Here is a 13,670-nt window from a genome sequence, read left to right on the forward strand (position 1 = left end):
GTAGTTGCAGCCTAGGAGCCAGGAGACGGTATCCTGGGGGAGGCTGTGGATGAAAGGGTGAGGTAGGAGCTTACGTTTCCTGACACATCTGTCTGACAGGAATGCAAATAAAATTCTGTGGTGAGACGATCTGTAACATTAATGGCTCTTGTGCTGCAAATGCCTTTCAAGGCCAGGAAGCAAGTTCTCTTCCTGGTTCAAGTCAATGTAGCCCGCAGAGGTTACTCAGAACTTACTAAACAAGGGAGCACTTGAGTTTAAAATATACCTTGAGGAAGAAGAACCCAACAAAATTTTCACAGGAAACCTTTTCAGTAAAATGTTCTTTCCAGTACTTATGTTCTGCAGAAGTGGAACTGCTTGATTTCAGGTCATTCCCTGATTGCACACAAGGTCAATTCCAACCTTTGTGAAGAGCAGCAAATCTTCCTGTTGGGTGTTCGGGGATGTATTTGTCGCAGGAGCTTTGTCTTACAAAGGAGAGCTGTTGCAATTTACCCGTTTTGCTTTTAGGTTTTACCGGACATGAGTAGTATCGTGGCTGTCTGGCAGTCCCTTCTGAAGCAAGAGAGACAACACAGTGACAGCCCAGCAAAGAAAAAGGAAGGTGATGTCTCCACTGTGAGGGCAATGACCGAGACAGAAGTTGCTGAGCAGCATGGTAGGCAAAGCAGGTGGAGTTACAGCTTCCTATCTGTGTGGGAATGGGTGTTGTGAAACCCTCATCCCACCCTTCACTTCAGCAGAATCCAGATCTCACTTGTGTATTTACTGCTCACCCTTTCTTTGTTCATTTCTTCAGGGCATTAGAATTGCCTGAAAACACAGTTGAATGTGTAGGCTGCCACTGTTACTGGAAGGTTAAGCAGTTTGACTTTGCTGTCCCAGGATCACAGAATGGTTGAGGCTGGAAGGCATCTCTGCAAATCATCTTGCCTGATACCTCTGCCTAATCCTGGTGGTTACCCAGGTCCATGTTCACACAGCTTTTGAACATCTCCAAAGATGGAGACCCCAGGACCTCTTTAGGCAACTTGTGTGGGTGCTCGATCGCCTTCATAGTCAAAGAGTGTTTCCTGGTGCTCAGAGTGTTCCTGTGTTTCACTTTGTGCCCAGTGTCTCTGCTCCTGCGCTGGGTGCTTCTGGGAGGAGCTTTGCAGCCTCACTGCAGGTGTTCATACATATTGATGAGGTGGCCCTGAGCCTTCTCTTCAGCCTGAACAGTCCCAGCTCTCCCGGCCGTTTCTCACAGGAGAGATGTTCCAGTCCCTTCAGCATTTTTGTGAGCCTTTGCCTGACTCCCTCCAGTGTCTTCATGTTCTGGGGAGTCCAGGCCTGAGCACAGCACTCCTGGTTTGGCCTCCCCAGCGCTGAGAGGAGGGGAAGGAGATGCTCCCTTACATCAGGACACCGGGGCCTTCAGATCCTTCCCTGGCAGCCTGCTCTCCACTTGCACTGTGGAATGGGTCTGTTCCTTCTCAGCTGCAGGGCTCTGTTCTTCCTCCTGTTGAACTCAGCCCTCCTGCCCTTGACCTTTCCATGCTGGTGGCTGTTTCGCAGCCACAGAATAAAACTCGCAGGGACACTCATATGCCTGAAAAATAATTTTTTGAGAGATTTTTGTTTGTCCAGGTTATTTTACCAGGAGGTCATTTTTTTTAGCAGTTAATTACTGTGGCTACACAAATGCTTGTCTTGACGTAATACAGGAGTGGAATTGTGAGCGTTGGAAGAGGGATGTAGTGAAGGCTTCAGTTTTCCTCTTTTAAACTCAGGATCCCTCCAGAAGGGCTTACTTCCACAGTCCCACTGCTTCCCACAGCAGGGGATGGGAAGTTTCAGGATTGTCTGCATCTTGGCCACTGGCCTGTGAAGTTTTCCTTGTAGGCTGGAGATAAATCTGAAACCAGTTTCGCCCTTCAAGGGGCATATTCCACAGAGACACTTCCTGGAGCAAAAGGTTTTTCAGTGGACATCCTTCTGTGCCTCCCATTGGGCAGCAAAATGTCAGCACTGACAGTCCAAGGCTTGGAAACCAGTGGGGCAGCTAGGTTCTGTAGGACTGCAGCTGTAGTTCCTCAACATTCTGAGGTCATCATGCTGTCACTTACTCCCAGTTCACCTTTAACAGCTTTATTTGCATAGTGGCCTCTAGAGAATTCCTTTCTAATGGGAGCTGAGACTCAGGCAAACAAAGTTTATCCATGGCATTCATCCAGTTCTTTCTAGCTCCCTGAGGGAGACGAAGTTAACAGGGAAAAGTTAGGTGTTGATTGTTTTGGTCCATGTACTTCGCTTCCTTTTATTAATGACTGGATAACAAGTAGCTTTTATGCCTCCTCATGTTACAACTGATACCTGAGATGGCTTTTCCTAGGAAGTGAACAGTTGCATTAAGTGCTGTTGCTGTTTCTCTCAGACAGGTATTCGTTGTCTGCCTCTTGCCAAAAGCTTACGCTGAGAAGTCTTATTTTGAAAGGGGAAAGAGAGAAATTTTAAATTGAAATAATAAATTTGCAACAAACTGTAGTGTACTGTCTCGTGCACTTCCCCAGCCAAACCTACCTGACATTAGCTAAAAGTAGCGCGCCCAGAAATCGGCAGCATGACCATGTCCTTTCCTTCGCTTTTTCCTGTTGTTCAGCCCTGCACTGAACAGCAGTGGGACTGGTGGGGTTCTTACAGGGAGTATTCAGATGCTCAGGTTGTGCTTTATATGTGTGAGCACTTGTGAGTCAAATTAGAAACGGCAGCTCTCGATCTAAGCACCGAATAAGTGGATTTAGTTTTGAAAGTATTCATACAGGAAGGTGTGGGGAAGGAAACGGGGGATTCCGTGGGTGTTTTTCTCATTCTTCTTGTTGGGAAGACGGCAGGTAATTTCCTAGGCAAGTCTGCTGGAAATGCATTTTGTAATGCTCGTGCTGGGTAATGGAGGTGCCACACTCCACTCTTGCTGTGAAGGAAGGGGAAGCTAATTATGGAAATATTTTGTTTAGGTTCAGATGATGCTGAGACTCTGCTTCTGAAAGCTGCACTGCTTCAGGTCATATGTCTTTATCAGAAGGTTGTGCCCCACTTGGTAGCACAGAGCAACTTTGATTTTAGCAAGCTGCTAAAAGGTATGTGATGGGGGTTTGTATTTCCTCCAGTGTTTTCTCTGGCTGTTTACAAAGTCCACAGCAGAAGGGAAGGTTTGCTTTTCTGTGGAGATAAAGAATTGTTTTCTAAAAGTAACACGTTTTAGTTTCTCTTTTATGTTTTTATTATTTATTAAGTTTTTATAATTTGGTCTTACTTACTGTTGGATTGTCTTGGTGGTGACTTTTTAAAATGTGGTGTTGTTTCTCGAATGAGGGCCACAAAGATCCTACACAGGCTCCGAGAGGCTCAGACACCAGTGCTTTGTGCTGCTGATGTCAGGTCAGATGGGGGCAGCTCAGGTTCTGATTGCACTGCGAGAGCTCCCTGACCTGTCACAAGAATACGTGAGGTTATTCATGAGCTGGTGATAACGGTGATGCAGGGAGAGACATGAGTGTGAAGTTCCATTATCTGGAGCTAATATTGTCATGGTACAAGCATTTGTTGAGTTAAATTCTGTATTTTGCTCTCCAGTTTGTCCATCCTTTGTCCTGCCTGTGGGTCACAGCTTTTCAAGGTTGCTGAGACTGATAGAAGAGATTTTATATTTCCATGCACGACCAGTGCTTTGTGCTGGGGTTAGGTGATGAAATCTCCCTCTGAGGGCTGGATTCCCGCCTTGGGTTGGCCAGCCTTCGCTGCAGCGTGTCTGGGGATCCCATGACATGAAGATCTGTGAATTGCCGGCTTGTCTCACAGTTGTGTTCTAAACCCTAAAACAGGAATGTTCGGAAGTCTCAGGCAGATGGACCGAAGTGAAGTTTGTTTCTTGCTTTCACACCTCAGGTATCGTCACTGAAAAGGGCCTGCGGGAGGAGGTCCCTCCTCTTCTGCAGCACCATATCCTGAAAGTGGCTTTGGAACTTCCTGCCAACAAGTTTGCCTGGTTCAGAGTACAGGTAAGAGGCTGGTGCAAAGTTATGTTTGCTTGCTCTGTTGTCCTCAAATGTTTTCCTCTGGCATCGCCTAGTTTTAAATTAGTCCAGCCATTTTAGGGGTGACCCTTTTGTAAAGCAGCAGGAATTACAGTCTTAGCAGTAGTGAAAACTCCCTTCTGAGCTGGAAGGTTTTTTACAAGGAAAACATTTTTTTTGCCTCCCTGATGAACGGAGGAGGATGTTGCTGTAGCTCTTTGTGTCTCTGGAGATGTTCCCTCACAAGAAAGAGTGTGCTGGATTCCACTTGTCTGGAAAGCCTGAGCTGCAGACCAGGGAAATGAGCTACTGATGGGAGCCGTCCCACCCCTTCCCAAGGAGGATTCCAACATTTTTTAATGCTCTCCATAATTAGTGGAAGCCATCAGGGCCCCGGCTCTATTTTACTGCAGGCTTGTCAAATAAGTACTCTGTCAAGACTTGGCTTGTCACGTCAGGAGAAAAGAGTGGACCTGGCTTTGAGGAGGTAGCAGGGATAGACATGGAATGATTAGGGAATGAAATATGATTGATGAGGGAAGTTGCTTTGTCTTGGGCCCTTTCAATAGTTGGGGGTTTCTGTTACTACGGTCTTCTTCCGCTTTTCGGGCAAACATTTTGCAAATGAATGCAACGATGCTGGCTCATTGACTGCAAAGTAGTGTGAATGATCCCACTGGTTTCTGGCCTTGGGACTTTTGGGCAGGTCTATAAAGTAACACGCTTACCTTGCATGTCATTGTCAGTGCAACATAGTCCTATACAGTGTTGCTGTAGCAGAGGAATTCTAATACATTTTTCTTGTAGGACATCTCTGAAACAGAGAAGCTATCTGGTGAAAAATCAGTCTTCTATTTACTGATGAAAATGTTTGTTACAAGTACCCACTCTCATCTGAAAACTTCCGCCAAACAATTAATCATCAAGGTACGTATTTGAATTGAAATATCGGGATATTCACTATATCCCACTGGTCTGAAATGCCAGGATTGTAAAATTTTTTCTTAAAGCAGATACCTTTACTGCATGATTGTGTGGTTGACAGAGTCTCCTTTCCTTTTTCCTGTGACTGTTGTTGGAATTTGCTGTCAGATAACTGGCTATTAATGGCTTATTTTATGGAAATAAATGCTGTGAACTGACTTTCCTGCACCAGTTGATGACAGAGTAAGAAAAATGTCTTTAATGTTTGCCCATCTCCCTAGCCTGAATTAATTCTGACACTGTAATAAATTGGTGTAGTTTGTGCCTGCGAAGGTCTTGACATTGATCAAGAAGAGATTGTTTTTTATTTTTATTTTTTATCATTGTTTATTTAATCTGTACTTCAGCACTCCAGCCTTGCATAAGCTTTAGCTGGTTTGCTCTGGCCCTGCAGAATAGTCCTCTCTGTTACTGTCTGATACAAGCTTTGATGTAAGGAGTACTGCATGTCTTAAAAATTAATTAAAATCCCCTTCTGTACATTTAAATCAGTTATTTAGCTTTTCAGGAAAACTGGTCAACTACAAGTCCACACAACTCCAGAGGCTGTTGTTTTTAGCACCTTATCTAAGTAGAGGTAGAGATTTACATTAGGAATAAATACAACCAACCTGGTCTGCCAAGAGAAAATCCACGAAGCTGTACTGGCCCTGGACAGGGCTCCTCATGCAGTGTCCTGCAGTATTCATGGCACACAAATTTGTACCCAGCTTTGTGTGTTGAATCTTTGCATTTAGCTCCAGTCACAGAGTGCCATTGGAATATTCGGTCTGCCAGACCAAAGTTGCAGTGATTGAATTAGGGTTTAGTTGCCCCTGATCCTTTGCAAGGGCTTGAAGGCAGGTTCACTTGGTCTCCCAGTAATGACTGTCTCAACCAAAAGCTGCTCAAAATGTGCCATTTTTCTGGTGGTTTTGGATTATTTTGCCAAGTGGGAACATGGACGGCCTGACTTGTTCTCGTGTTCGCTTTCCACTTCAGTCCATTGCATTTTCTCTGAAGGGAATTCAGGAACAGGGAGGTTAGGGCAGTTATGTCTGCAGAAAGGCTGCTAAGAATAGATGGTAAGGACTTATACATTAAAATGAATCCTTTTTCCTTCATTTTTTCTTTATTTAAATGAATTACCCTGTCAGATTCACGTAAGCAGCAGTTATTTTTAGAGTTGCTGGTGTTGTACACAGAGTAAATGTAGAACAAATGAGTTGTGATAGTTTCCTTTTATTTTGTGTGTGGAGAGGAGCAAAAGCACAGATTGATCCTGTGTAATTGCAGTCGTTTAATATAGGTGCCAGAGTCAGGAAGGTGGGCAAGGTTTCCTCTCTTGTTGAGAGTAAGGGGCAGGGAGTTTAACCATAGTGTCACTCCAGTTCCTTCCTCTTTTCTCCCTCCTCCTTTCTTGCTTGTCAAGCTGAAGCACAGGGTCACCAAGTTCCTGGTTCGGGTGGCTGAGGTCAGAGCCTGAATTTAGAAAGTAGGAAAGTGGGGGAAATTTCTAGATATGTCAAAGCCTCGTATGTCTCTTGGGTGTGGTGTATCTGGGTCTACATCACCACCCCCAGCAACTTGAACATCTCTCTGGGCCTTGCTGTGGTCACAACCCACTGCTCATTTATGTGACTGTTTATCCACCTGTCTAATTGTTTTAAGTACAAGTAGCCTGAATCAGGTTTAATTTAGCGATGGTTTTCTTTCTGTTAGATCAGTAGTTTTCTAAAACTGTCCTACAGGCTATTTTTAAGGCGCACCTTTTTTTCTGCCTGTGATGACATGAAGATGTACAACCCTCTGAAAGCAGTATAACCTGCTTTCCAGAAATTATAGAGGTAAGGTTTTTATTGTCCACTGTGCAGGTGACAAGTCCCACGAGTGAGTGGAAATAAAAGGCCTCTTGAGTTGAGGGGGTGAGGAGAGTGGCAGGTACTTCTTTTCATCGACCTGCTCTTCCTCTTTTCTTTCCCAAAAGAAGGGATCACGAAGTTACTATACGAAAAGATCTGCATCTCTTGGAGTTTTGTATTTGAGGTGTTTTGAGGTTTATTTACACACCTCCCCCTTTGTTTCCTGGACAGGTTTTACGTGACAGTGGAGTGTTTGAGTACACATGGAAGGAACTTTCAGTTTGGCTGGAACATTTGGATAATACAAAAGAAGATCAGAAGGAAGCAGTGATTCAGTTTTTGGAAAGGGTAACAGTGTTCAAATTAGCTGGATAAACAATGCAAAGAATAATGTTGGTGGGAACTAGAGATTTTGTTCTGTTGTTGAGAAACCTGTCAAAGACCAGTGAATGGATTCTCAGAAAAGCTTTGTTTGGGGTTCTTTATACAGAGGTGGCATCATTCTTGTCTCGAATGGGAGGACAGGAAAATTATTTGCAGGAAAATGCAATCCAAAAGGATCAGTTCTTATTACAGCATTGTTGGTATAAGTGTAGAGAGCCGTATGTGTGGTACCTTTTATCTCCTCTTTAGGTGCCAAAATTATCAGACCTCAGTGAATTGTGGTCTTTTACAAGGAAAGCTGACACTTGCTGTTACTCTTCAGGATGTTGAATGCCCAGTGCTTCATTTCCAGTGCGGTCTCCCCAGGGACTCAGTCTGTGGTAGCAATCTGGATGCCAAATTGCAGTGGACCTTTCTTTTTTCCACTCCCATGCAGAGCAGGAACCGTAGACAGAATGCTGCAGAAGTGATATGGAAGTTGTCCTTCTAAAACCTGCCCATCTTCCAACCACTTTTTGCACACGGTCTTTCTTAGCAGCATATGCTTCCCCTGCGCCTGACAGCCAGCGCACTTACCTTCCTCTCCACCTTTGCTGACAGATCCTGCTGAAGCTGGTGACAAAGCCCTATCCCTACACAGACAAGGCAGCAGACCTGGTGCAGGAAGCCAGCATGCTCCAGGTTGCCGTGTTTAAACAGGACTCTGATAAACTCAGCATCCCCGTCTCTCACATTGATGGTATGTGGTGACTCCTCAAACACAATTCCACGACTTGGGGCTACATTTTCTATCCCCAGTAAGCAAACTGGGGATGGATAACTATAGAAATCCTGTTAAGTAAGGACCTCCAGGACTCAGCCCTTCACGTGAACTTGGTATCAGAAGTAGAAGTTGGTGCAGTTACCACTTTAACCCCCAAAAGTAATTTCTGATGTGGTTGTGCCACTTTAACAGTATTTGAAGTCTCTATTCATGCTCTTGCAGCAGCATTTTGAACTCAAATGGAAATTTAGTCCTTCTGCCTGGGGCTGTTCATAGAATCATGGAATCCCAGAATGGTTTGGATGGGGAGGCCCCTTAAAGCTTGTCAGTTCCACCCCCTGCTATGGACAGGGAGACCTTTCAGTAGCCCAGGGTGCTCCAAGCCCCATCCAGCCTGGCTTTGGGCACTGCCGGGGATCCAGGGGCAGCGACAGCTTCTCTGGGCAGCCTGTGCTGGACAGCAGCATTGACAGGCAGAGTGAAGTTCAGCTGTGATTTTTGTGTTGCACTTAACCATGTATTGCGTGACAAATGGGGCTTTCATCCTTTCTTTGGTTTGTTTTTTTTTTTTGAGGAATAGGGTTTTAAAAAATGCCTTGTATTCCTGGAGTGTTGCATTCTGCCTCTGTTGTTTTTCCAGTTAGTCTGGATCCTCTGCTTAGATTTTTTTCTTCACTTATTAGATGTCCTGGATATGGTGGATGTCCTGATCGAGGGCAGTGATGGCTTAGATGAAGAAATCGGGCTCTCTTTAAATGAAGATGTGATTGTCCAAACATTTCCCTTCAGTGCTGTTGTCCCTGCTGCGTTAGAAGCCAGGAATATGCTGTTGCTTCAGTCTGAAACTGGAACAGGTACAGATTTTTTGGTTTAATGTGTCATTTCTACCAGTGGAGTGAGAAGTGGCGTCATTTTTACCCATTTTTAATAATTTTTTTACCATTTATCGTTTTTTAGCTTAAGACATGACATTATCTTCCCTGCAAGCAGAAGGAGATTCAAATCCATGGTGTTTCTTGCTCAAGAGAGGCATTGAAGCTCTGTAGGTGCTTCTGCCATTTTCCCCTGACCTTGAAGAGAAGAGACACTGTCCCTGCATGGACAGTCTGGGTCTGGAGGTAGTTGGCTTCAGTAACACAGTGTTTTAAAGGACAGAGTGTGGAGACCAGGAGAGGAAAGTGGTTTCCATGGCTGTAGGCAGCTCTTCCGAGATCAGGGAGAGAGGACTGCGCTGTTAAATAGGAAATGGATGCATTTTCCAAAGAAAACTATTTCAGAAATGAAGCTCTGATGGCAAAGTTCTGCCACCTCCTTGAAGAAAGCGCTGGAGTGCCAGGAGCATCAGGCGGGCTTGGAGCAGGACTTGCCAACTCCACAGCACCTCACTGCGTTCTCTGGGTGTATTTGGCGATCGAGTAGCACCGGGGGTGGACTGAAAGTCCCAGTTCTGAAAGAAAATTCTATTTAACTTGCACACGTTCACTGGGGTGCGTGCCCCCGGTGCAAATCAGCTCTTCGCTGAGGTGGGGCTTGGCAGGGGTGTTTTGCTGTTGAAATACAGGCATATTTAGCACAACACAGTGAGGGTGGATTATTTACTTCAGCAAGTACTGATGTGTGGAGGATTTTTCAGGTATCTCAGTGGTCAGGAACATTTGTCTAGGTCACTACAAACACTTCTTGATCTTATTCAATACTTTTCTGAGTGATGCTTTGTGGGCTGCTGCCGAGGCCCAAAGGAATGAGGGTTGCCCCAGTGTCTGTGCTCATGTTAATAGTTTAATTTATTTTTACTTTTCTAGGAGCACACATCGTGGAATACCTTGTTGCTGTTTTCACTGACCTCCTGCACTCTCAGAGAGAACCACTTGCTCTCTGCTTGATGTTCCAGCTCTATGATAAAGATCTCAAGTCCCTGAAAGTTGCAAAGTATCCTCAGCTCTGCCGATTCACCCAATACTATAAACTCTGGATACCCAAGCAGTCTCAGGAACATGTGGTATGGAATACCTGAAGTCACTGAATTCTTGAGCCAGTATTCCTATAAAAACCTCGCAGTTTCTAGAGGTTACATTTCCATCAGAAAAGAACATTTTTATTGAACTAATTCTGTATTTCTTGTTGGTTGTTTTGGGACACAAATTTACTCCAGGGCTTTTCTCTGATGACACAAGAGGTCTTTGTGGTGTTTGGGAGGTGGTACCAGGGTTCAGGGGTCTTACATAGACTCCTGACCAAGCACAGCAGAGCCTGATGTGTGCTGTGTTTCAGTTCACAGTGCCTGGAGCTCCCCCTGGGTTGGGTTGGGGATCACGGGCCCCCTGGACTGGGTTTGGTGTAAGTTTTTCTGTAAGGCCAGCAGTGAACACTACAGATTCCCCTGGGGACACTGCTGGCCAGCTCTGTTCTAGCAGGACTGCACACTGGTGCTCCTGGGACTTCAGTCCAGGTTCAGCTCAGAGATCATCTCAAAGCAAAGATTGCTGAAGATGTTCTTGTTTCATACTCATCATTGTTCTTCTCTTACGCTTTTTTTCACTTTAAACAGTTTAAAAACCACAAGGAAGTAAGTGAAGAACCTCCTGTGGCACTGGATTCCGTATTTAGCACTTTGCTAAAGAGAGCCTATGAGAGAGGAAGCAATACCTTATTAGAAGATGCTGTTCAGGCAAAATTGAGAGACTTGGCTTCCTTGGCCCCACCTGACCAACTTTTGTTGGGAGTAAAGCATGTGCTGCTATACCTGAAATCCACAGTGGAGAACTTCAGCAGTGTAAGAGCAATAGTGTAATAACGTGGTTATGTTTGGTTTATTTTAATATAGAAGGTACAAATGACTTGGCTGTTAAAACTTAGGTTCCAGTTCTGTAGCTCTTTTTTCTGTACTCAGCTCTGAGGCTACGGAGCACCATACAAAACTGCACCTATTTTGTAGACAAATGTCAGTTCTTCTGATTATTGAGGAGTCTTGGATTACCTTACAGATCAGTGCGAGTGCAAATAAACTCGAGATTTTAATCCAGCTCCTGAGACTTCCAAAGAAGCCTTTCCAGAGAGTTAAAATTCACTGGCCTGTGTAACTCCAAATGTCAGAGTATGAATGAAAATCTATCAATATTTGTTTGGCAACCTGAGACTTCTCTTACAATCAGGTTTCTACACAGGGAGGTGGTTCCATCCCATAGAAAAGGTTGTCATCTAAGTAGTTCTTAGTTAACTCCTATTCCTGTTGGATAATTACCCTGCTGCTCCCTTTCTCCTCTCTTCTGCACGTCTAAGATGTCTTTATTTCCATAGCTTGGTAAAACTTTGGGTCCTCAACTCGTTGACCTCTATGTGGACATGCTGAGCATCTTCTTGTGCCGGGGCAATCGAATAAAGCTGGATCATCAACAGAAACGGGAAGAGGATCAAGCTGAGTCAGATCTCTTTATGGATGAGGAGTCTCTGGTGACAGAAGTGTCTTCAAATGACAAGGTACCAAATCCCTTGATACAGAGGCATGTGTTAGTAAACTTGGATTTGATTGATTCTCTAGGGAATAGTTTCGCTGAACAGGGAGGTGCTGTTAAGGTCTTGGAGGAGAATGTAGGAACATAGACTGTGTTGCAAAACCGAGTTGCAAAAGTACTGTCCGGAGACGTGACCTAGCTGCATCGCCCACAATCTCACCCCTGAGCTGGAACACAGTCAGGAGAGATCCTGAAAGAGATCACCTCTGCAGAAAAACATGTATTCCCTCAGCCCTGTGTAAAACCTTGTTGTGAAAATTATGTACTTGAGGAATGAATTTTTCTCCGTCTTTCATCTGTTCTGTGAGTTGGTGGAGATTAGAACGCGTTGATGAGCCCCAGAATATTCAGTTTTCCTCTGGAAATGAGCTTAGACATGTCTAGAACGTTCAGTATAACTCCATCAATCCCACAGCATAAATGTTGGGAGAATAATACCTATATGCTTGTAATTCGTTAATGTTTTTTATCCTCTGGCCAGCTAGTAGACAATTTCATGTTCAGTAATTGTAATTGACAAGCTGTGGAAAATAGGCAGATGAATGAGTTTCTTTTTTACCCTGCACTGTGGTAATCCATTCAGAGATACTGTTACCTGTGTTTGTTGCAGACACTGGAGGAGACACTTACCTTGATTTTCAGACATCCTACCCTGGAGAGCTGGTTCCTGGCCTTGGAACTGCGCTCTATTCCTCAGCCTGGTTTGAACCCTGTCACTGTGAAGCTCCTGTCAGCTCACCTCAATTCCGGGGTTCTTCAGCTGCTCAGAACAGCTGCCCCCATCCTGCAGAGCATCTCAACAGATCACAGACATGTGTTGTCCAAGTATTTTGAAGCTATCACAAAAAGTGTCCTGGAGGAGCTGCAGACTGTGAGGAAGAGCAGAAGCCAGGTCTGTTCCAGGAAGTCTCACCAGCTGCAGGCTCTAGAGGAGCTGCACATGTACATGACTGCAGCTCAGCTGAAGGAGATCACTTTAACCATGCTGCAACTTCCTGAGATGAGCTTGACTGCTCAGAAATCTGAAAAATCCCCTAAAAAAGGGAAACAGTTAAGCCTCTATGGACAAATTTTGGTGCAGCTCCTTACAGACAGCTACCAAAGGCATCCGCAGCAAGGAGAGCTTCTGCTATCCACAGAGCACATTAAAGCTTTGGGGAAATTGATGTCAGCATCGGCCAGCAAAGATTTGGAGAAAGTTTTCCTTCAGGCTCTCCAAAGTGAGCCAGTCCTTGCTCTCACAGTTGGTGTTGAGGTGCAGGCTCACTGCCTTGCCCAGTGCTCACACACCTCCCTGGCCATTGTGGCCATGCTGATCCAGCATTCCAGAACTCACCTGCTGCAGTTTGAGCTCTGGTGTCTGAGCAGTGCCACTGGGAAGTACCTCAGGAAACACATGGAGAGCTTTCTTCCACTCGTTAATGTGTATTTGCAGTGCAGAGACCAGTATGGTTTCAGCCGACCTTCCACAGGTAAAAGCACCACTGACCCCTGCTTGTGATTCAGGAGGCCAAATTCCCTGTTTAGCTTCTGCTGCCCTTAAGGTCTTGGGGACTTCACACAGTAGATAAAGGTGATAAAACTTAGATGTCTGACCTCTAATGACTGTCTTGGAAATATCTCTGCAGCACTAAAGGGGAAGAGCTGTTCTGAGGGTTGGCTGTTAGACTGAAGCCAAGTGCTCTTGCAGTTACTGCTGCCCAGATTTCTCTGTTGAAGCCCTTATTTAATGCTTAGTTTGTGTGAAAATCTGACATTGGGCTTCTCTTGGTTTAGTGCAGGAGGTAAAACCGTTTGCTCAAGCATGGATAAAAGAGTGTCTGGAATGTCCAATGCCACAGCCAGATGGTTTTTCCAGAACCCGAGCTTTCACTTCTACAGAGTCCAAAGATTTCTTCTAAAACAGATCTCCCGATGTGGGCTGGCTACGGTAATGCCCTCCTAAGCTGGCAGTCCAGAACTTTCCAAACCCACAGCAGCGTTACATCTACGGACAAGTGTGTTAAATTCTCTACCAGCAAAACGATGAGTTAGGATTCAACTGGATGGAACAGGATCACTTTAATTTCATTTCTCTTATTGCCCAGAAATGTAAATAGCAAAGGAAACAGGCTGACTGGGGCTGTAG

At 44.9% G+C, this 13,670-nt stretch overlaps 1 protein-coding gene across 1 annotated transcript in view; it reads left to right on the forward strand.

Moving 5' to 3' along the window:
* URB1 (URB1 ribosome biogenesis homolog) overlaps positions 1–13,670 on the forward strand; it is a 39,350-nt gene that overhangs the window by 10,678 nt on the left and 15,002 nt on the right. The window contains exons 12-22 of the mRNA XM_066180274.1: positions 514–661; positions 3,000–3,122; positions 3,931–4,043; positions 4,866–4,985; positions 7,115–7,231; positions 7,868–8,006; positions 8,714–8,884; positions 9,833–10,029; positions 10,579–10,803; positions 11,328–11,507; positions 12,153–13,014. Coding sequence (XP_066036371.1) covers positions 514–661; positions 3,000–3,122; positions 3,931–4,043; positions 4,866–4,985; positions 7,115–7,231; positions 7,868–8,006; positions 8,714–8,884; positions 9,833–10,029; positions 10,579–10,803; positions 11,328–11,507; positions 12,153–13,014 — 2,395 coding nt within the window. The remainder of the gene's footprint in view (positions 1–513; positions 662–2,999; positions 3,123–3,930; positions 4,044–4,865; positions 4,986–7,114; positions 7,232–7,867; positions 8,007–8,713; positions 8,885–9,832; positions 10,030–10,578; positions 10,804–11,327; positions 11,508–12,152; positions 13,015–13,670) is intronic.

The sequence above is a fragment of the Chamaea fasciata genome, unplaced genomic scaffold, assembly GCF_029207755.1.
Source record: "Chamaea fasciata isolate MVZ Bird 193981 ecotype frontalis unplaced genomic scaffold, bChaFas1.0.hap1 SCAF_3, whole genome shotgun sequence".
In the NCBI taxonomy this organism is placed as follows: Eukaryota; Metazoa; Chordata; class Aves; order Passeriformes; family Sylviidae; genus Chamaea; species Chamaea fasciata.